Source organism: Palaemon carinicauda, chromosome 37 (genome assembly GCF_036898095.1).
Source record: "Palaemon carinicauda isolate YSFRI2023 chromosome 37, ASM3689809v2, whole genome shotgun sequence".
NCBI classification, from domain to species: Eukaryota; Metazoa; Arthropoda; class Malacostraca; order Decapoda; family Palaemonidae; genus Palaemon; species Palaemon carinicauda.
In genome coordinates, this window is record NC_090761.1 from 42,199,125 (window position 1) to 42,223,136 (window position 24,012).

General features: G+C 46.3%; 1 protein-coding gene across 2 annotated transcripts in view; it reads right to left on the bottom strand.

The window, feature by feature from the left end:
* Positions 1-24,012, bottom strand: part of LOC137629596 (mitochondrial fission regulator 2-like) — a 90,617-nt gene that overhangs the window by 59,527 nt on the left and 7,078 nt on the right. For both annotated transcript variants that reach the window (XM_068361053.1, XM_068361052.1), the window contains exon 2: positions 5,730-5,951. In XM_068361053.1, coding sequence (XP_068217154.1) covers positions 5,730-5,950 — 221 coding nt within the window. In that variant the 5' untranslated portion in view covers position 5,951. The remainder of the gene's footprint in view (positions 1-5,729; positions 5,952-24,012) is intronic.

The following is a 24,012-nucleotide window of genomic DNA, read 5'->3' on the forward strand; positions in this document are numbered from 1 at the left end:
TAAACATCTTTTAAGATAAAAAAATTCAGTGGTTGGGGAAGAGAATAAACACTAGTTCATTCAAAACTATGTTTTCAATCTCTCACCGTACATTGCCTGGGGACGAGAATAAAACTAAAAACGTTTTATCCTTTCTCCCCGTACAGAGACTAGGGATTAAATCTATCCAAAACGAGTTCAAGATTTAAGATGAAGATAAAACACCTGTACTGCGAAAGCTCAAACCAAAATGAAGTACTTCACCAAATATGTTGAGAAAACTCCAGGTTCTACAGCGAGTAAAAGTACGTCTTGTCGACACGTCGACAGAGAAGAAATTGAGTCTTTGTTTACATCGAGAGAGTGGTATCTGGCCGACAGTTGGCGCTGGTGGGCACACCCGCAACCTGTATAGCGATCGCTGGCGAGTTTTTACTGTTTTTTGTCTGTCGAGCAACAGAGTTGCAGCTACTGTATTATATATTCACCAGCTAAGTTAAATATTTAAAACTAACGTTTGCACATAAAGGTTTGCGCATTTGAATGCACGAGCTATACAACCCGTTCTACGTGGCGAGTGAGGTATTATAAGCAAAGGTTGATGAGTGTGCAGCACCCCTCCTACCGTTGGCGAGTGTTGTGTTAGGTTCAGTATGCACACTGAACGCCTTTATAGAGAAACTGTGAGCGTAGCGTTCGTTCCTGCTCTTAACAGAAGTCAAGCACATGTATCATTTGCAAGCATTACTGAGGTAGTGCTCACTCTAGTTGATGAGGTAACACTCGCTCTTGCTCTGAACAATGAGTCTAGCACAAGGGTCATCTAGAAGAAGAAACTCACTAGAAGACTCGATGAAGAGTTCATTGCAGCAATAGGGCTTGAAGAAATAGAGCTAGCATGTGCGTCTATTGTCCTATCGCAGAGAAGATCGTGGATGGTGATCTCAGGGCTCCTCGTAATTGGCTTGCGGTGATCATTGTCCCACTGGAATGTCCTAGAACATGCGTTCTCTTCATAATTGTGTCACTCGTCAAAGAACTCCCAAAGGAGTTTGGGTGAAGTGTGGTCACGAGTGGACAGGCTATCAGGAGCTGATGGATGATCACGAGTAAAGGAGACGTCACAAGCTGGAACCTGGTCGCAAGGTGGATCGCTGTCGGTATGAAAGTTCCTCCTATCAGCCCTGCAAGATGGGGGTGGCGAGCACTGGTTCATGTTGTTGAGGTGCCTCTGGACGTATGTTCACGTTAAGGTGATATAGCTGCATCGCTCATCAGGACTCCCTCCGGAGTTTGACGAGAGCTCCTAGGAGACTCCAAGATAGGAACTGGGTGATGAACGTGTCGAACTCTGGGGCAACCAACCTCCCCCTCACAATCTGAAGAGCCACGCTCAAAGGGGCTAGAGAAAGGCATGGGTGAAACCAGACGCCTTTTCATAGTCACGCATGGTGGAGACCACTCTGGGAAGGACCTAACCCGCGTACGGGAAATGTATCCCCCGAGATGAGCACGAACAAGTATCCGCCTTTTGCACTCCCTGTACCAGCTGACATCTCAGAACGAGCGAGTGCGGTGGTGTCGGCACTGAAAGGACCAATCAGGAGAGAACTTAATCTGTGAATGGGAAAGGAGTCCCCTGAGAGGAGCAGAAACACGATTCCACCCTTTGCATTCCCTCCACAGGATGACATCTCAGAATGAGCGAGTGCAGTGGTGTCGGCACTGAAAGGACCACTCAGAAGAGAACCTAACCTGTGAATGGGAAAGGAGTCCCCTGAGAGGAGCAGAAACAAGCTTCTATCCTTTGCATTCCCTCCACAGGATGACATTTCAGAATGAGGGAGTGCGGTGGCGTTGGCGCTGAAAGGATCACTCCGGGGAGGACCGACCCCACGTACGGGAAATTCACCATGAATAGCAGGAACGAGCTTCAGACTTCGTATTCCCTCTGCCAGCTGAGCTGACTCAGAGCAAGGGAGGGCGGCGTCCTCAGCGCTGAAGGAATAATGCTGGGGTAGCAGGAACAAGCTTCAGACTTTGCATTCCCTCAGCCAGCTGAGCTAACTCAGAACGTGAGTGTGTGTTGTCGTCAGTTGATGAACGAGATCGAGTTCAAGCTCTTCTCAGTGAACAGTGAAGGTGCATCAAAGAAGAGCAACTCCCTGAGGAGGAGGGCAGAACCTCTTTGCTAAATGAAGGGGTGGGGTCCTCCATTCCCAAGGGTAGTCCAGAGCAAAAAAGGAAGTACAGAAGTAGTTTTCTTGTTCTCAAGGAAAAACTACGAAGGAGACGCAGCCTTCTTTCAGTTCCTGCATGCCGACTCTGATCCGCAACACACTGTAAAAATAAAGAAACAAAACTAAAAGACCAAATTAGTCAAAGGACAGTCAAAAAAAAAGGTGAGCAGTGGAGAAGGACGATGTCCGATCTCTACCGAGCCAAAAGCAAGTGACGAGATAACACCGTGTGTGTGTGTGTGTGTGTGTGTGTGTGTGTGTGTGTGTGTGTGTGTGTGTGTGTGTGTGTGTGTGTGTGTGAGCTGGTTAGCCGGTGCTATCCCCTATGGCCCCCGCTAGCTAGCAGTGGGGTAGTTAAAACTGGCGAAAGTCTTAGGGCTTCTTCCAGCTTTGCTGAAAGTATATTCCCTAATTAAGAGTGAAAGGGTTTGTATTACTGTTGGAACAAGGGTAAAAAAAATAGGGGGGGTAACACTCTACTTCCTGATAAAGGAGCAAATGCTCGGTCCCTTAGTAAACCAAGAACTAAAGACGTATGGCTCCTCCAGGTAAGTGCTGTACCCTTGTCACATAAGAAGGGAAAGATCCCTCGAAAATACAATTGCGCCTACTTGATTTTTCTAGGAAATAGCAGCTGAGTACTAATGTGCATGTGTAGGGCTATATATAGGATGAACATGAGAGGCCGCATTTCTGTAGGAGAGTTTTAGGGCGCACTCACAGGAGAGAACTTGTTGGTGTACTCACGAGAGGGGGCACAAATAGTTGAGGGAGCAGAACTCGAGTCTTGAAAGGATACACGTCCATCAACTCGTCTCCTGAGTCCAGACAGACGTAAGGATTGTCGAGGTTCAACCTGTTTCCTTTTTGAGCAAGTATGAACAGTGGCCCGCACTGTACTTCGACCCGCATGCAGCAGTGGCATAGAGGCTCTCTCTCTCTCATAGCCCTAGAGGTGCCCTTTGATCCTGCATAAGCCTTAGGGGACCCATACCTCTGAAGGACTAACGCATTCGGTCCGGGATGACCGTTGGAGCATCTTTTCCATAGGTTGCCTCTCCGAGATGGAAGAGCCTCTCCACGACAGATTAAGGTGAGTTTGAGTACCTATATTTAGAACCTCTACCCATCTTAAGAATCTTGATGATGTGTCTGGAAGATCCTGCCCGTGATGAGTTCGTTTTATACCTGGACCCTAGGAACTGTGCTCACAATCATTCACGAGTATGCTTCGGTACATGAACAAGAGCTTGCTCCCTAACAGAAGAGAGTTCGCGAACAGGTGAACACTTGCTAACAAAAGAATTTGCTTTTTTCAGAGAATGCGAGAAAACATGGGCATGCATAAGGGTGACTGCTTTCCAATAGAAAGATGACCACAAACAAGAGATTGTGCAGTGTCACAGGTACATACACACACAAAGAATATATAACTTTTCAAGTGAGGCAGATTGTTGGCCTGTCCTGTGCGCTCTTGTCTGCACAGGGTAATGTACTTCCTCCTATGAAGAAAAGTTAACAGGTGAACTAATGTGAACAAGAGTGTACTAGGCAGGTGCAATTAAGAGAATGTGCTTCCACAGGTGAGAGAGCACATAGTGTAGCTTTTGAGAGCAGGTACGTATATGTATGTGCGAACAGGACAGCATGCTTCCACAACTGAGGGAGAGTGTACAGGCATGTTATCACTACCAAATGAGCACTGGGAGACATATGAGCACACTCTAACAGTAGATTACAGGCACATAGGCGAGTAAACCTCAACAGGTAATGGCAAAAGTACAGGAGCTCTACTGCTCGTATTTGAGCATTAGCAACTGGCTGATGAACATATAGTAGCACGAGCGCGTAGTAAGTGAGACCGATTGTACCCGGTCACTGTTGCAAACAAGATCACACCAACGAACAGATGAGAACTTGTGGCTGAGAGAGAATGTGCATAGGCCAGTCCTCAAGGGGTGAAGGAGACTACACCCTTGTGCACTTGTGGACAAGTGAGCAAGCGCTGGTGAACTTCAAAGCGCTCACTGAGGGGTGAGCGCCAACATGGGGATTAGCCTCATGTCTAGCTCTTCTGAGTGAATAGGTGAGCAAGCACGCACTCAAGAGTGCTCAAGAATTGAGAAGCACGTACGAACAGGAGGATCAACCTCCTGTTCTTCAAAGGAGTGTGTGCTCTTGGGAGCACTCGTCACAATTCTTGTAGTACTTTCAAATTTTGTCTCGTCCTCTCCATTAGGAAGACTCCAAAGAACCAGCCTCAGAAGGGGTGTGGGCCTGCTTTGTACTTTCAGATGTAGAATGTGTCCTGGGGTAAACTATATGCACCATTGTCACGCTTGTGTGAGGGAGGGACCACAGGCTGTGCAAATAAGTGCTCTCTTTTCACCTTCAGGAGGTGGCCAGATATCAGAGACTCCTCTGTAGAAGAAATCAAAATCAGGTTGGAAGGCAGGGGAAGGGGGAATGAGGCAGTTTCCTCTTTCCCAGAAGATGTCATCGAATAGATTAATGCAGGAAGTAACGGAGCTACTGAAGGTGAGGACAAGACGTTAACCTGAAGGTGAGGACAAGACGTTAACTGAATCAACACTAGTCCTTGCCTGATTGGAGGGGGACACAGCAGACACTACTTCTGCTACAGCAGCAGGGCAGAAAAGTAGCAGTGAGAGACTGGGAAGTCCTAGCAAGGACTTTCAGAAGTCTTCCCTTGGATGGAATGCCTTCAAGTCCTAGAGAAGACCACAGCACCTTTAGGGCAAAGTCCTTGGCCATATCGTCACCAGTCACAACACGCTTGCTACGGAATGAAGGACAGAAGTTATCTGGTTTACAGGAGAAACCAGGTAGAATCACTTCACTTGCAGCCAACAGATAAGGAAGTTGTATCATCAACCTTCTTCACTATCCTTCCAGTGGAGAGAGACGAAGAAGCGTTGGGAGTTGGCAGATTTCTTCGCCCTCATGGAAACTCCAAAGATGAAGTCTCTTCCATTTCCTCCTCCTGACATACAGTATTCCACCAACTGAGGTAATGACTATTCATTACTGTGCAGTACACTCATTACAGGGCGACAACTGCAAACAGTCATGCCCCTTGAAAGGACATCAAGGAATGGGGGATCAACATTGATATTGCTTATAAAGGTGCCGTATTTACGGCATGGACACTGGGGCAGAACTGCATGTGTACACGTTTCTCCATTCCATAAACAGCAACCAAAGACTATATAAAGAGAAAAAGAAAATTAAAGAAACAAAGTTATGAACATCGAGAGTACGTCCATACTATTGGGCAGCTGAAGTCAAAGTGGTAATCGGTGTGCTGGCAGAGGGGGCAGTTTCCTGACTACCTGCCAACAACTACCAACACCTTATTAGATATTTTAACAGTCGAGTTCCAGCTTTGCTGAAATCACACAACTCCTAATGGATTATGATTTGTATCTGTATAGGAACAAATTAAATACATAACGAACATAAAGAATACAAAGAGAAAAGGTCACATACCTTAGGTATGGTCTTTCTATGGGTTTCAATGGTAGCGCTGACCCTAAAATACGAACTAGAGACCTTCGCCGGCCTCTTGCTGAAGCAGATGTTACTTCATGCCTCAGTCTTGTCAACAGAGGTCCTAGGCCAAGAGCCTCAAGGAGCATCCATACACTATCTCCTACATCCAACAACAACTCCTCCACCACCCCCACCATCATGGATCTTGATTCACTCATCCTGGGAGACAACCAAGAAAAATTAGTATCATTCAAATATATAAGTATTATCACATGCTACAACTAAATGAAATATCAAAAGGAAATATATTTTGACAAAATTGTTTTTTACTATTTTTTTCCAATTACGAAGGTAGCATTATGCTAAGGGGCAGGAATGCAAGATTATTGTTCAATGTAATGCTCCGACTATTCACACACACACAATACCAAAAATTAGTTTCAAATCCAAAAAATTATTAGCATTAATTGAGGTGTAAAGAACTAGGCTATAGTCCAGTCAAACAAAAATTTAAAAGTTTATTGAAACTGAAAACCCCTTTTTTTCAATTAAAAATTCATAAGGTATTACTGTAAGGGCAAAAAGAATCTTCCATCTTACAGAAACAGCCCTTTTTTCAAATCCAAGAAGTCTAGTTTCCATGACCCTTAATATGGCTACACTTGGAAAGATTTTCTTGCACTGTCAATAAAAACCAATGTGTTTTTTTTATCTGCACCATTTGTATGTTAAAAGTATACTGTAATCAGTCATGACTTCACTACAAAATGATAGTGCCTTGATATCCATGGGTTTGATATCTCTCTCTCTCTCTCTCTCTCTCTCTCTCTCTCTCTCTCTCTCTCTCTCTCTCTCTCGCTCTCTCTCTCTCTCTCTCTTCCATTATATTTGAATTATATCCCTTTAATTCATTTCCCTTCTTTTCATCATGTTTATCTAATTTTCAGTAGACTGAAATAGGTTTCTTTACACATTCAAGGATTTGTTTAAATCAGGCATGTGCAACTGGGGGCCAAAATTTACTATATCCAAGTTTGTGGGGGCCAAATGATAATACCCATATGCAAGAATTTACTAGCCAAATATATACAAAATGTTATTTTGATAATAAAATAAATTTTTGAATATACTTACCCGGTGATTATATAGCTGCAACTCTGTTGCCCGACAGACAACTCTACGGTAAAAACTCGCCAGCGATCGCTACACAGGTTGCGGGTGTGCCCAACAGCGCCATCTGTCGTCCAGATACCCAGTACTCAATGTAAACAAAGACTCAATTTTCTCCTCGTCCCACTGCGTCTCTATTGGGGAGGAAGGGAGGGTCCTTTAATTTATAATCACCGGGTAAGTATATTCAAAAATTTATTTTATTATCAAAATAACATTTTTCAATATTTAACTTAGCCGGTGATTATATAGCTGATTCACACCCAGGGGGGTGGGTAGAGACCAGCAATATATGTTTACACTTTTATGAGTTAAGAGTTTTTATTTCATTTTAGAAGTTATCAAAATAACAAAAACAAAATAAATAGGTACCTGGTAAGGAAGTCGACTTGAACAATTACTCTGCCTTTTAAGTTCGTCTTCCTTACGGAACCTCGCGATCCTCTTAGGATGCTGATCGACCCCTAGGATCTGAAGTATCAAGGGTTGCAACCCATACAACAGGACCTCATCAAAACCCCTAATCTAGGCGCTCTCAAGAAATGACTTTGACCACCCGCCAAATCAACCAGGATGCAAAAGGCTTCTTAGCCTTCCGGACAACCCAAAAAACAAAAATAAAAACATTTCAAGAGAAAGATTAAAAGGGTATGGAATTAGGGAATTGTAGTGGTTGAGCCCTCACCCACTACTGCACTCGCTGCTACGAATGGTCCCAGTGTGTAGCAGTTCTTGTAAAGAGACTGGACATCTTTCAAGTAAAATGACGCGAACACTGACTTGCTTCTCCAATAGGTTGCGTCCATTATACTTTGCAGAGATATATTTTGCTTAAAGGCCACGGAAGTTGTTACAGCTCTAACTTCGTGCGTCTTCACCTTAAGCAAAGTTCGGTCTTCCTCACTCAGATGTGAATGAGCTTCTCGTATTAACAATCTGATAAAGTCTGACCAAGCATTCTTTGACAAAGGCAAGGATGGTTTCTTAACTGAACACCATAAAGCTTCAGATTGGCCTTGTAAAGGTTTAGTACGCTTTAAATAGAACTTAAGAGCTCTAACAGGGCATAAGACTCTTTCTAGTTCATTGCCTACGATCTCCGATAAGCTGGGGATATCGAAAGATTTAGGCCAAGGCCGAGAAGGCAGCTCATTTTTGGCTAGAAAACCAAGTTGTAGCGAGCAAGTGGCTTTTTCTGACGAAAATCCTATGTTCTTGCTGAAGGCATGAATCTCACTGACTCTTTTAGCCGAGGCTAAGCATACCAGGAAAAGAGTCTTAAGAGTGAGATCTTTCAGGGAGGCTGATTGTAACGGCTCCAACCTGTCTGACATGAAGAATCTTAGTACCACGTCTAAATTCCATCCAGGGGTAGCCAAACGACGCTCCTTGGTGGTCTCAAAAGACTTAAGGAGGTCTTGCAGATCTTTATGTTTGGAAAGATCTAAGCCTCTATGCCGGAAGACCGATGCCAACATGCTTCTGTAGCCCTTGATAGTGGGAGCTGAAAGGGATCGTCCTTTTCTCAGGTATAAGAGAAAAAACAGCTATTTGAGCTACAGAGTTACTGGTCGAGGATACAGAAACTGACTTGCACCAGTCTCGGAAGACTTCCCACTTCGATTGGTAGACTCTAATGGAAGAAGCTCTCCTTGCTCTAGCAATCGCACTGGCTGCTTCCTTCGAAAAGCCTCTAGCTCTCGAGAGTCTTTCGATAGTCTGAAGGCGGTCAGACGAAGAGCGTGGAGGCTTTGGAGTACCTTCTTTACGTGTGGCTGACGTAGAAGGTCTACCCTTAGAGGAAGACTACTGGGAACGTCTACTAACCATCGAAGTATCTCGGTGAACCATTCTCTCGCGGGCCAGAGGGAAGCAACTAACGTCAACCTTGTCCCTTCGTGAGAGGCGAACTTCTGCAGTACCTTGTTGACAATCTTGAACGGTGGGAATGCGTAGAGATCCAGATGTGACCAATCTAGGAGGAAAGCATCTATATGTATTGCTGCTGGGTCCGGGACTGGAGAGCAATAGATTGGAAGCCTCTTGGTCAGCGAGGTTGCAAAGAGATCTATGGATGGTTTTACCCCAAGTGGCCCAAAGTCTCTTGCACACATCCTTGTGGAGGGTCCATTCGGTTGGAATTACTTGCCCTTTCCGACTGAGACAATCTGCTATGACGTTCAAGTCGCCTTGGATGAACCTCGTTACTAGGGAGATGTCTTGACCTTTTGACCAGATGAGCAGGTCCCTTGCGATCTCGTACAACGTCAGTGAGTGGGTACCTCCTTGTTTGGAGATGTACGCCAAGGCCGTGGTGATGTCCGAGTTAACTTCCACCACTTTGCCTCGAAGGAGAGACTTGAAGCTTTTCAAGGCCAGATGTACTGCCAACAGCTCCTTGCAGTTGATATGCATGCTCCTCTGACTCGAGTTCCAAAGTCCTGAGCATTCCCGACCGTCTAGTGTCGCGCCCCAGCCCACGTCCGATGCGTCCGAGAAGAGAACGTGGTTGGGAGTCTGAACAGCCAGGGGAAGACCCTCTCGTAGGCTGATATTGTCCTTCCACCAAGTCAGACAAGACTTTATCTTTTCGGAAACCGGGATCGAGACCGCTTCTAGCATCTTGTTCTTTTTCCAGTGAAAAGCTAGATGGTATTGAAGAGGACGGAGGTGTAGTCTTCCTAGTGACACAAATTGTTCCACGGATGACAGCGTCCCTACCAGACTCATCCATAGCCTGACTGAGCAGTGTTCCTTCTTCAGCATCTTCTGGATGGATAGCAGGGCTTGATCTATTCTGGGGGCTGATCGTCTTGTTGTTCAGCAACGTCCTCATCAGAGGGTTCCTCATCCGAAAACTGATGAGGAAACGGCAACGGAGTGGGCAACGTCTGGCTCGCTGAGTCCGGTCGCACTGGTGGATGCGTGACGGAGCCGGACGCAACATCATGGAACTGCTGCACAGTCTGTGAACTGTCAACAACCATGGGTGCGCGAGGAAGCACAGCGTCAACCCGAGACTGTCTAGACCGTCTGGGTTGTGCAGTCAACACCCTACCGGGTTGCTGAGGTTGACGCACCGCGTCAAAACAAGTCACCTCTGCTGGTTGTTGAACGTCCTGAACGTCAACAACCACCTCCGAGCGTCGCTTAACGTCAACGTGCGGCTGGCAACCCACACTGGGTCGCATCGGTGGAGGAACCACCTCAACTGGCAGACGTGAGTAGGTTACCTCAGTGTCAACAGGGCGCACAACCGCCCGGTTGGAAGGTTGTTGGCCAGAAGGTTCGGTAGCAACCTTCTCCGCATTAAAGTCCTCTATCAAGGACGCAAGCTTGGACTGCATGTCTTGCAGCAAAGCCCATTTAGGGTCTACGGGAGCAGGTGTGGCAACAGACGGGGTTAGCGACTGAGGCGGTACCGCTTACCATCCCTGAAAGCCTTGTTATGCATGACATAATTGTACAGCAAAACTTCAAAGGCTCGAAAACAGCTGTGAAGTTGACCTGTAAACAACTTGGAGCGTCTCCTGGCCAGGCGCCAGGGAGAGTCTACGAGAATTGAGAAGTCTATCTGGGCAGAGGCATGAACTCCCAAGCCGAGAACTTCTCTCGTGTCATATCAGACTCTCGCTCTATAAACCAGTTTAAAAGAAGGGAAAGCAAAGGCTGTATCCCCCAAACTCCTCCTGGTGAAAAACCAGTCGCCTAGCCAACGTAAAGCTCTCTAGGAGAGCGAGAGAGCACTAGCTTAAAAACAACGGCTTCGAAGTAGCTAGGCCTAGTGTAAGCTCTGACGTTTAGGCGAACGAGGAGCAGCAGTTACAAAAAGATCCGGACAAAGATCCTTAAAAAAATCATCATGATTTAATTAAAGTCCATAGGAGGCTAAGCAGCTTTAGGCTCCTCTCCATCTGACAGAGTCCTCAAGGGAATATCAGTAGGAGGGGGAACAGCAACTTCCTCATCTACAGGAACCTTGTCCGATAAAAGCTGAGTCTCAAGCAAGGGAGAGACCTACCGTGGTGGCAATGCTTTACAAGCAGAGTCCACACTCACTGGTGCATTAGTAGCGGACCAGAACGCAACGTCATGTAACTGCTTGACAGTCTGTGAACTGTCAACAACTGAACTGTCAACCACAACAGGTGCGTGAGGACGCACAGCGTCCACTCGAGACTGCTTTGACTGCCTAGACAGAGCAGTCAAAACAACTCTAGAATGCGGAGGTTGACGCACAGCGTCAAAACAAGTCAACTCCGATTGTTAGTGAACGTCTTGAACGTCAACAGGAGCATCAGCAAGTGGCCTAACGTCCAAATGCGGCTGAAAAACCACACGAGACCGCATCGAGTGTGGTTCTAAACAACCTGACTAACGTAACTAAGCTACGCCAACGTCAACAGTAAGCACAAAGGAACGTTAGGTTGGCTGAAAGCCAGGATATCGATGAGATAAACGGCTAGACTCAACGGACTAATCGGCAGAATAGTCTTCCATAAGGGAGGCAAGCATATACTGCATGTCTTGCCATACAACCCATTAAGGATCAACGGAAATGGTTGTGGTAAGAGACGAGGGTAACGTCTGTGACCGCAACACTTTGCCAACAAAAAAAGACTCTCGGAGTCTGTGTTACGCTTTTGTTAGGCGGCGAGCAGTTATCCGATGACTGCATAGGGTCAGAGCTGTCATAATGGTTGTAACCAGGACGCTGGACCTGTCCTGAAAGGACTGACTTTCGCTTAAGGGCTTCGAAACCTTGTGACAGGTTTCTTATGCGAAAAGCCTTCGGATGACGAGGAGAAACAACGTCTCTCTCGTCTTATGGTAGGGGAGATCTTGGTAAGATACACCCGATACCATAGAGGGAAAACGTCTGTTCGTTGATCAAGGCCTCTCGAACCCATAAGTCGTTTGATATTACTTCTCCCCTGGGCTTGGGAGCATGCAAGAGGTCCCGGACTAGGTGAACGACAGGCACGAACAGACGAACCCTCGGACGCAACACTGTAACACTTTGCGCATATCACTTTATCACTTCGATTTTCTGTTTGCACTTATTTCACTGAAATCGAAACTTTTACTGATTTCTACCTGAAACACGCAATTCTACCCTTCATTAAAAGGTAGTAATTGCGAAATCAGTCGTATAATGCAAGGTCATTAATACCAGCAAAAAACAGAAAACATATTTTAAGATAAAAAAATCAGTGGCTGGGAAAGAGACTAAACACTAGTTCATATAACTACGTTTTCAATCTCTCACCGCACATAGCCTGGGGACGAGAATAAAAAACTAAAAACGTTTTATCCTTCCTCCCCGTACAGCGACTAGGGACGAGAGTAACTCGAGAACAACGTTACCCGCTTGAACGGAACGTTTTCTCTCCTCTCTCTCCCTCCGTCTCTATCTCTCTCTCTCTTTCTCTCTTGATTTCGCACCTAAGAGAAGAGCCCAATTATATTTCGTCAAAAAAACATGTTATTTGACTAAAGGAAAAAACTGAAAGGTTTTTCAAATAAAAAGTTCCTTTAAAATGTTATTTTTATTAATAAAATAAATTTTTGAATATACTTACCCGGTGATCATAGAAGCTGCAACTCTGTTGCTCGACAGAAAAACCTACGGTCAAAATACGCCAGCGATCGCTATGCAGGTGGGGGTGTACATCAACAGCGCCATCTGTCGAGCAGGTACTTAGTACTCCAAGTAAACAAGGAACCAATTTTCTCCTCGGTCCACTGGGTCTCTATTGGGGAGGAAGGGAGGGTCCTTTAATATATGATCACCGGGTAAGTATATTAAAAAATTTATTTTATTAATAAAAATGTTATTTTTATTAGTAAAATAAATTTTTGAATATACTTACCCGATAATCATGTAGCTGTCAACTCCGTTGCCCGACAGAATTCTATGGAGGGATACGCCAGCTATCACAATACTAGAAGGGGGTGTATTTACCAGCGCCACCTGTGGCCAGGTACTCAAGTACTTCTTGTTGACACCTCCTCAATTATTCCTCGGTCCACTGGTTCTTTATGGGGAGGAAGGGAGGGTCGATTAAATCATGATTATCGGGTAAGTATATTCAAAAATTTATTTTACTAATAAAAATAACATTTTTCAATATTAAACTTACCCGATAATCATGTAGCTGATTCACACCCAGGGGGGTGGGTGAAAAACCAGTGTACAAGACTAAAGGATAGCTAAGTATCCCGTATTTCATATAATCAGTTATCCACAATAACAATGAAATAATAAGTACCTGGTAAGGAAGTCGACTTGAACCGTTACTCTGCCTTTAATAAGATCGTCTTCCTTACTGAGCGCAGCGTTCCTCTTGGGAGGCTGAATCAACTCAAAGGTGCTAAAGTATACAGGGCTGCAACCCATACTAAAGGACCTCATCACAACCTTTAACCTCGGCGCTTCTCAAGAAAGAATTGACCACCCGCCAAATCAACAAGGATGTGGAAGGCTTCTTAGCCGACCGTACAACCCATAAAAAGTATTCAAGAGAAAGGTTAAAAGGTTATGGGATTATGGGAATGTAGTGGCTGAGCCCTCGCCTACTACTGCATTCGTTGCTACGAATGGTCCCAGGGTGTAGCAGTACTCGTAAAGAGACTGAACATCTTTGAGATAGAATGATGCGAACACTGAATTGCTTCTCCAATAGGTTGCATCCATAACACTCTGCAGAGAATGGTTCTGTTTGAAGGCCACTGAAGTAGCCACAGCTCCCACTTCATGTGTCCTTACCTTCAGCAAAGCAAGGTCTTCTTCCTTCAGATGAGAATGTGTTTCTCTAATCAGAAGCCTGAATAGTAAGAAACTGAGTTCTTAGAACTTGGAAAAGAAGGTTTCTTGATAGCACACTATAAGGCTTCTGATTGTCCTTGTAAAGGTTAAGACCTTTTTAGATAGTACCTAAGAGCTCTAACTGGGCAAAGTACTCTCTTCAGATCATTCCCCACCAAGTTGGACAGGCTTGGGATCTCGAACGACTTAGGCCAAGGACGTGAAGGAAGCTCGTTTAGCAAAAACCGAGCTGCAAGGAACATGTAGCCGTTTCAGATGTGAAAACAATGATCCTGCTGAAGGCGTGGATCTCACTTACTCTTTTAGTTGTCAAGCACACGAGGAAAAGAGTTTTTAATGTGAGGTCCTAAAAAGAGGCTGATTGGAGAGGTTCAAATCTTGATGACATAAGGAACCTTAGGACCACGTCTAGATTCCAGCCTGGAGTGGACAACCGACGTTCCTTTGAGGTCTCAAAAGACCTAGGGAGGTCCTGTAGATCTTTGTTGGTGGAAAGATCCAAGCCTCTGTGGCGGAAAACCGCTGCCAACATACTTCTGTAACCCTTGATCGTAGGAGCTAAAAGGGATCTTACTTTCCTTAGATATAACAGGAAGTCAGCAATCTGGGTTACAGTGGTACTGGTTGAGGAAACTGCATTGGTCTTGTACCAGCTACGGAAGACTTCCCCTTGAGACTGATAGATTCTGAGAGTGGATGTTCTCCTTGCTTTGGCAATCGCTCTGGCTGCCTCCTTCGAAAAGCCCCTAGCTCTTGAGAGTCTTTCGAAAGTCTGAAGGCAGTCAGACGAAGAGCGTGGAGGATTGGGTGTACCTTCTTTACGTGAGGTAGACTTAGAAGGTTCACTCCTAGAGGAAGAGTCCTGGGAATGTCGACCAGCCATTGCAGTACCTCTAAGAACCATTCTCTCGCGGACCAGAGCGGAGCCAACCAACGTCAGCCGTGTCCCTTTGTGAGAGGAGAACTTCTGAAGTACCCTGTTGACAATCTTGAACGGCGGGAATGCATACAGGTCGAGATGGAACCAATCCAGCAGAAAAGCATCCACGTGAACTGCTGCTGGGTCTGGAATCGGAGAACAATACAACAGGAGTCTCTAGGTTATCGAGGTAGTGAACAGATCTATGGTTGGCTGACCCCACAGGGCCCAAAGTCTGTTGCAAACATTCTTGAGAAGGGTCCACTCTGTGGGGATGACCTGACCCTTCCGTCTGAGGTGATCTGCCATGACATTCATACCGCCCTGAATGAACCTCGTTACCAGTTAGCTTTCGATCTTAAGACCAGATGAGTAGGTCCCTTGCGATCTAGAACAACTTCCACGAAAGAGTCCCTCCCTGCTTGAAGATGTAAGCCAGGGCTGTGGTGTTGTCAGAGTCCACCTCCACCACTTTGTTAAGCTGGAGGGACTTGAAGTTTATCAAGGCCAGAATAACCGCCAACAACTTCTTGCAAATGATGTGAAGTGTCCTTTGCTCCTGATTCCATGTTCCCGAGCATTCTTGTCCGTCCAAAGTCGCACCCCAGCCCGTGTCTGATGCGTCCGAGAGGAGACGGCGGTCGTGTTTCTGAACAGCCAAAGGTAGACTTCCTTGAGAAGAAAGCTGTTCTTACACCACGCGAGAGAAGACCTCCTCTCTTCGGAAACAGGAACTGAGACCGTCTCTAGCGTCATGTCCTTTATCCAGTGAGCAGCTAGATGATACTGAAGGGGGGGGAGGTGGAGTCTCCCTAACACGATGAACAGGGCCAGCGATGAAAGTGTCCCTGTTAGACTCATCCACTACCTGACAGAGCATCGGTTCCTTCTCAGCATGCTCTGGATGCATTCTAGGGCTTGGAAGATCCTTGGGGCCGACGGAAAAGTCCGAAAAGCTCGACTCTGAAGATCCATACCCAAGGAGACAATGGTCTGGGATGGAAGAGCTGAGACTCCTCAAAATTGACCAGGAGGCCCAGTTCCTTGGTCAGATCCATAGTCCATTTGAAAATCTCCAGACAGCGACGACTTGTGGGAGCTCTTAAAAGCCAGTCGTCTGACGGAGCCGGACACAAGATCATGATACTGCTGCACAGTCTGTGAACTGTCAATCATGGGCAAGCGAGGAAGTACAGTGACAACCCGAATCTGTCTAGACTGTCTGGGTCGTACAGACAACTCCTTATCGGGTTGCTGAGGTTGCCGCACTGCGTCACAACAAGTCTCTTCTGTTGGTTGTTGAACGTCTTCCCCGTGACACATTGACTCCGTAAACAAAAAATCCTCTAACAAGGACTAAGCCTGGACTGCATGTCATGCAACACAGCTCAAGGTCTATGGGAGCAGGTGTGGTAACAGACGGGATTAGCGACAGAAGTGGAACCATTACCTTCCCTGGAAGCATGTTATGCTTAATAAAAGTCCATAAGAGGTTATGCAGCTAAAGGCTCCCTCCAAATGACAGAGTCCTCAAGGGAATATCAGAAGGAGGGAGAAAAGAACTTTCTCATCTACAGGGACCATATCCTAGAAAAGCTAAGTTCTCTCAGTGAGGGTTCACTGGTGCAAAAGCAGCAGACTAGAAGGCAACGTTATGAAACTGCTTGACAGTCTAGTGAGTTGGCAACAACCAAAGATGTGTGACTGAGAAGCATGCGGTAAGGTATGCAGAGCATGATGTATGCAGAGTATGCTGTATGCAGAGCATGCTGTATGTAGAGCATGTTGTATGCAGAGCATGCTGAATGCAGAGCATGTAGTAAGCAGAGCCTGCTGTAAGGAAAGCAGAGCGTGTGCATGGGGTTTAACATTTCTCAGAAATTCCATGACCAGTGCTAGAGTGCTTTATGCATGCTTGCATGGGGTTTTAATATCAACATAATATTTACCTTACATTCATAACTCATGATTCATATTTTTGCCATATTTGCGATCTTGTTAAAAATATATTGCAAGGAATACAAATATATTTTTATAAGTAATACAAATAACCTCCATTATCATATGGTTTGAAAATGGAGGTAAGGTAAGCTGAACAGCAGAGTCAGAACGAGCTGGAACAACAATAGTTGTGGTTTCCTCTTCAAGACTCTGTTGAGGGAACACCTGAGGCTCAGTCTGCAAAGGCTGAATAAAAGACAAGCAGAAGGAAGGCGCATGGGTGGAGGGGGCTGACTCCTAGCATGAGTGGTTGAACCCAAGGGTTGCGCTTGCTGAGCGGTTGGCGGAAGCGGAGTAGCAAGTTCCAGTTCCTGTGGTGTGAGCGGAGCGCGATGAGGAAGAGGCTGCGCAGAACAAGGTAAATGTCTCGCAAGCTGAGGCTCCTGAGGCGCAAGGCTAAGGTGTTGTGGTGCTTGCCTTGTGGAGGGTTGAGCTCGCTGCAGCGAGAGCTGAGGAGACTGACTCATGGACGGGAGAGGTTGTTGTACCTCAACCGAGTGTTGCATCACTGGTGGAGCAGCAAGTGGAGGCGGAGGAAGAGAGGTATAATCCTCCTGATCCCATTGTAAAGGTTGCCTTAAGGAAGGCGGAGGCTGAACACCACTGGGAACAGCAAACTCAGCACGTGGCTCAACATCGTACGCCTGGCAGGTGGTACTGCGATCAGGCGGAGCGAGCGTGGGCGGAGGGAGTGTAGGCGGAGGCGGAGGCGCAACACTCTCAGCCCGACACTCACGCATCAAGTCCGAAAGCTGTGCTTGCATGGACTGTAGTAGAGTCCACAACATCGTACGCCTGGCAGGTGGTACTGTGATCAGGCGGAGCGAGCGTGGGCGGAGGGAGTGTAGGCGGAGGCGGAGGCGCAACACTCTCAGCCCGACACTCACGCATCAAGTCCGAAAGCTGTGCTTGCATGGACTGTAGTAGAGTCCACAACATCGTACGCCTGGCAGGTGGTACTGCGATCAGGCGGAGCGAGCGTAGGCGGAGGGAGTGTAGGCGGAGGCGCAACACTCTCAGCCCGACACTCACGCATCAAGACCGAAAGTTGTGACTGTATGGACTGCAGTAGAGTCAACTTGGGGTCGGCAGACACTAAGGTCTGTTGAGGTAAAGCCTTAACAGCAGAGATCTGTTGCGGCAGAACCTTACTCCTCTTAGGCGGAGTGCATTCAACTGATGACTGAGGAGAGTCAGAGCTAACCCAATGACTGTCATCCGGGTTTTTGAACTTTAACTTCGTACGTCTGGCATAGGTCTGGACTTTACGTTTAAGAGGTCTTGAGACCTGAGACCAGCGTTACTCTGCCTTTATTTTCTCCCCTAAATCTCTTCTGCAGACGAGCAAAATAAGGGCTCAATCGTCTGCGGGTGGGAGTGACGGTCTCGGTAAGACACGCCCACAACCACCGAGGATACTTCTGTGCGCCGATCAAGGCCTGCTGAACCCTTATGCCCTTCGACATTGCTTCTCCCCTGGTCTTGGGAGCTTGCAAGAGGTCCCGGACTGGGAGGACGACTGGCGCGCACAGAAGTACCCTCACGCACAACACTGACATACTTTGCGCTAATCACTTATCACTTTGATTTCTGTTTGCACTTATTTCACTGAACTCGAAACTTTAAGTGGATTGTACCTGAAACACGCAATTCTATCCTTTCTCAAAAGTTAGTAATTGCGAAAACAGAATTACAATGTAACAGAAAAATCTAATGAAAGATAATTCAGTGGCTGGAAAGAGACTAAACACTAGATCACTCTAGAAACGTTTAGTTTCTTCCCCTAAAGAGACTAGGGAGAAGAGCAAAAACGATAACGACGTTACTCGTACGCCTGGCAGGCTTGAATGAAACGTTTATTCTCCTCTTTCTCCCTCCGTCTCTATCTCTCTCTCTCTCTCTCTCTCTCTTGACTTAGAACCTGAGAGAAGAGCCCAATCATATATATCGTTAAAACATATTATTGTTAAAGGAAAAAACTGAAATATTTCCCAAAATGAAAAGTTCCTTTATTAGGATCAAAACCATTAAGTTAAGAAAGAATGAACAAAACGCTAGACACGGTTACTCTTACTGCAACGTGAAACCGTGAACATTCTTTCTCTATCGTAACGATAGAGTGCAAGTTGAACGTTCTGAACGTCAACAACTGCAGAGACAAAACAAAACGTTAGTTCAACTTTGAAAACAGTACGAGACTATCAAAGAAATTCTTTCAAACTCTGTGGCGGAAATAGCATAATATGTTAACAGGTAAAACCGAAATGACGGGCTCAATGTTAATTAACTTCGGTACCAAGAAAAGACCGCCTACTATTAGGAAGGTCGAATATAAACAAATATAAAAATTAATTTTAATAAGTTTATAATAAAAGGAAGTTAATCGAAGAGGCCTATAAGAGGCGGAGAGATATAAAATAAATCTATAACTTTTGTTAAGCAAAATTAAGAAAGAGAGTCTATACTCTCTTAGACACCAACACTTCCGTCTAAGGGAAGGGTTGGCCATTGAAAGGTGAACGAGAGTTCATACTCTCTTCGTCACCATAATTAATCAAATTAATTCCAAAAGCTAACTAAGCTAATATAGAAGTTTCCAGTAAAGCGACAGCCGAAATCAAAGAGAAATACTTCACCAAAGTCGTGAAAATACTCCAAGAACATAAGCGTATCCCAGAACGTCTTGCCGGAAGCACGACAGAGGAATAATTGAGGAGGTGTCAACAAGAAGTACTTGAGTACCTGGCCACAGGTGGCGCTGGTAAATACACCCCCTTCTAGTATTGTGATAGCTGGCGTATCCCTCCATAGAATTCTGTCGGGCAACGGAGTTGACAGCTACATGATTATCGGGTAAGTTTAATATTGAAAAATAACATTTTTCAATATTAAACTTAGCCGGTGATCATATAAGCTGATTCACACCCAGGGGGGTGGGTAGAGACCAGCATTACATGTTTACATTATTATGAGCTAAGTATTTTGTATTTCATTTTAGCAGTTATTCAAAATAACAAACATAAAATAAATAAGTACCTGGTAAGGAAGTCGACTTGAACAATTACTCTGCCTTTTTGAGTACGTCTTCCTTACGGAGCCTCGCGATCCTCTTAGGATGCTGAGCGACCCCTAGGATCTGAAGTATCAAGGGTTGCAACCCATACAACAGGACCTCATCAAAACCTCTAATCTAGGCGCTTCTCAAGAAATGACTTTGACCACCCGCCAAATCAAGTAGGATGCGAAAGGCTTCTTAGCCTTCCGGACAACCCAAAAACAATAATAAAACATTTCAAGAGAAAGATTAAAAAGGTTATGGAATTAGGGAATTGTAGGGGTTGAGCCCTCACCCACTACTGCACTCGTTGCTACGAATGGTCCCAGAGTGTAGCAGTTCTCGTAAAGAGACTGGACATTCTTAAGATAAAAAGACGCGAACACTGATTTGCTTTTCCAATAGGTTGCGTCGATTATACTTTGCAGAGATCTATTTTGTTTAAAGGCCACGGAAGTTGCGACAGCTCTAACTTCGTGTGTCCTTACCTTCAGCAAAGCTTGGTATTCCTCATTCAGATGGGAATGAGCTTCTCGTATTAACAGTCTGATAAAATAGGATAAAGTATTCTTTGACATAGGCAAAGATGTATTCTTAACTGAACACCATAAAGCTTCAGACGGGCCTCGTAAAGGTTTTTAAATAGAACTTAAGAGCTCTTACAGGACATAAGACTCTTTCTAGTTCATTTCCAACCATACGATAAGTTTGGAATATCGAACGATATTGGTCAAGGCCGAGAAGGCAGCTCGTGTTTGGCTAGAAAACCAAGTTGTAGAACATGTAGCCGTTTCGGATGAGAATCCGATGTTCTTGCTGAAGGCATGAATCTCACTGACTCTTTTAGCTGTGGCTAAGCATATCAGGAAAAGAGTCTTTAAGGTGAGATCTTTCAGGGAGGCTGATTGTAGCGGTTCGAACCTGTCTGACATAAGGAATCTTAGTACCACGTCTAAATTCCAACCAGGTGTAACCAAACGACGCTCCTTCGTGGTCTCAAAAGACTTAAGGAGGTCCTGTAGATCTTTATTGTTGGAAAGATCTAAGCCTCTGTGACGGAAGACTGATGCCAACATGCTTCTGTAACCCTTGATAGTGGGAGCTGAAAGAGATCGTTCTTTCCTCAGATATAAGAGAAAGTCAGCTATTTGAGTTACAGAGGTACTGGTCGAGGATACGGATACTGACTTGCACCAGTTTCGGAAGATTTCCCACTTCGATTGGTAGACTCTAAGGGTGGATGTTCTCCTTGCTCTAGCAATCGCTCTGGCTTCCTCCTTCGAAAAGCCTCTAGCTCTCGAGAGTCTTTCGATAGTCTGAAGGCAGTCAGACGAAGAGCGTGGAGGCCTTGGTGTACCTTCTTTACGCGTGGCTGACGTAGAAGGTCCACCCTTAGGGGAAGTGTTCTGGGAACGTCTACTAGCCATCGAAGTACCTCGGTGAGCCATTCTCTCGCGGGCCAGAGGGAAGCAACTAGCGTCAACCTTGTCCCTTCGTGAGAGGCGAACTTCTGCAGTACCTTGTTGACAATCTTGAACGGAGGGAATGCATATAGATCTAGATGTGACCAATCTAGTAGAAAGGCATCTATATGAACTGCTGCTGGGTCCGGGATTGGTGAGCAAAATATTGGGAGCCTCTTGGTCATCGAGGTTGCGAAGAGATCTATGGTTGGCTGGCCCCAGGTGGCCCAAAGTCTCTTGCATACATCCTTGTGGAGGGTCCATTCTGTTGGAATTATTAGTCCCTTCAGAATGAGACAATCTGCCATGACATTCAAGTTGCCTTGTATGAACCTCGTTACTAGTGATATGTCTAGACCTTTTGACCAGGTGAGGAGGTCCCTTGCGATCTCGTACAATGTCAGAGAGTAGGTCCCTCCTTGCTTGGAGATGTACGCAAAAGCCGTGGTGTTGTCCGAGTTCACCTCCACCACTTTGCCTTGAAGGAGAGACCTGAAGCTTTTCCAGGTCAGACGTACTGCCAGTAGCTCCTTGCAGTTGAAATGCATTGTCCTTTGACTCGAGTTCCATAATCCCGAGCATTCCCTACCGTCTAATGTCGCACCCCAGCCTACGTCCGATGCGTCCGAGAAGAGAACGTGGTTGGGAGTCTGAACAGTCAGGGGAAGACCCTCTCTAAGGTTGATATAGTCCTTTCACCAAGTCAGACAAGACTTTATCTTTCCGGAAACCGGGATCGAGACCGCTTCTAGCGTCTTGTCCTTTTTCCAGTGAAAAGCTAGATGGTATAGAAGAGGACGGAGGTGTAGTCTTCCTAGTGACACAAATTGATCCACGGATGACAGTGTCCCTACCAGACTCATCCACAGCCTGACTGGGCAGCGTTCCTTCTTCAGCATCTTCTGGATGGATAGCAGGGCTGGGGGCTGATCGTCTTGTTCAGCAACATCCTCATCAGAGGGTTCCTCATCCGAAACTGATGGGGAAACGGCAACGGAGTGGGCAACGTCTGACTCGCTGAATCCGGTCGCACTGGTGGATGCGTGACGGAGCCAGACGCAATATCATGGCACTGCTGCACAGTCTGTGAACTGTCAACAACCATGGGTGCGCGAGGAAGTACAGCGTCAACCCGAAACTGTCTAGACTGTCTGGGTTGTGCAGTCAACACCCTACCGGGTTGCTGAGGTTGACGCACTGCGTCACAACAAGTCACCTCTGCTGGTTGTTGAACGTCCTGAACGTCAACAACCACCTCCGAGCGTCGCTTAACGTCAACGTGCGACTGGCAACCCACACTGGGTCGCATCGGTGGAGGAACCACCTCAACTGGCAGACGCGAGTAGGTTACCTCAGCGTCAACAGGGCGCACAACCGACCGGTTGGAAGGTTGTTGGCCAGAAGGAGGAACCACCTCAACTGGCAGACGCAAATAGGTTACCTCAGCGTCAACAGGGCGCACAACCAACCGGTTGGAAGGTTGTTGGCCAGAAGGTTCTTCTCCGCATTTAAGTCCTCTATCAAGGACGCAAGCTTGGACTGCATGTCTTGCAGCAAAGCCCATTTAGGGTCTACGGGAGCAGGTGTGGCAACAGACGGGGTTAGCGACTGAGGCGGAACCATTTACCATCCCTGAAAGCCTTGTTATATGTGACATAAAAGTACAGCAAAACTTCAAAGGCTCGACAAAAGTTGAGAAGTTGACTCTGTAAACAACTTGGAGCGTCTCCTGGCTAGGCGCCAGGGCGAGTCTACCAGAATTGAGAAGTCTATCTGGGCAGAGGCATGAACTCCCAAGCCGAGAACTTCTCTCGTGTCCTATCAGACTCTCGCTCTATAAGCCAGTTTAAAAGAAGGGAAATCAAAGGCTGTATCCCTAAAACTCCTCCTGGTGCAAAAACCAGTCGCCTAGCCAACGTAACGCTCTCTAGGAGAGCGAGAGAGCACTAGCTTAAAAACAACGGCTTCGAAGTAGCTAGGCCTAGTGTAAGTTCTGACGTTTAGGCGAACGAGGAGCAGCAGTTACAAGATCCGGACGAAGATCCTTAAAAAATCATCATGATTTAATTAAAGTCCATAGGAGGCTAAGCAGCTTAAGGCTCCTCTCCAAATGACAGAGTCCTCAAGGGAATATCAGTAGGAGGGAGAACAGCACTTTCTCATCTACAGGAACCTTGTCCGATAAAAGCTAGGTTATCTCAGTGAGTCTCTCACTGGTGCATTAGTAGCAGACCAGGAGGCAACGTCATGTAACTGCTTGACAGTCTGTGAACTGTCAACAACTGAACTGTCAACCACAACAGGTGCGTGAGGACATACAGCACTGGTGCATTAGTAGCAGACCAGAAGGCAACGTCATGTAACTGCTTGACAGTCTGTGAACTGTCAACAACTGAACTGTCAACCACAACAGGTGCGTGAGGACATACAGTGTTCACTCGAGACTGCTTTGACTGTCTATACTGAGCAGTCAAAACAAAACAACTTAGACTGTTGTTGTACCTCGCGAACGTCAACGGAAGGTTCCGTGCGTTACTGAACGTCAACATGCGGCTGGCAGGGTACACTGGAACGCATGGGTGGCGGGACTCTCTCAGCTGGAGTGCGGCAGAAGGTCGCCTCAGCATCCACAGGACGCACAACCGTGTTGGTTGTAGGCTAGAGGTTGGTGCAGTGTCAACCTTCTCCGCACGAAAGTCCCGCATCAATGACGTTAACTGAGACTGCATGGTCTGCAGCAAAGACCACTTAGGGTCTACAGGAGCAGGTGCGGCAACAGACGGTGTGACTGCCTGATGCGGTACCGCTTTGCCTCTCTTAGGAGGTGAGCAGTCGTCGGAAGA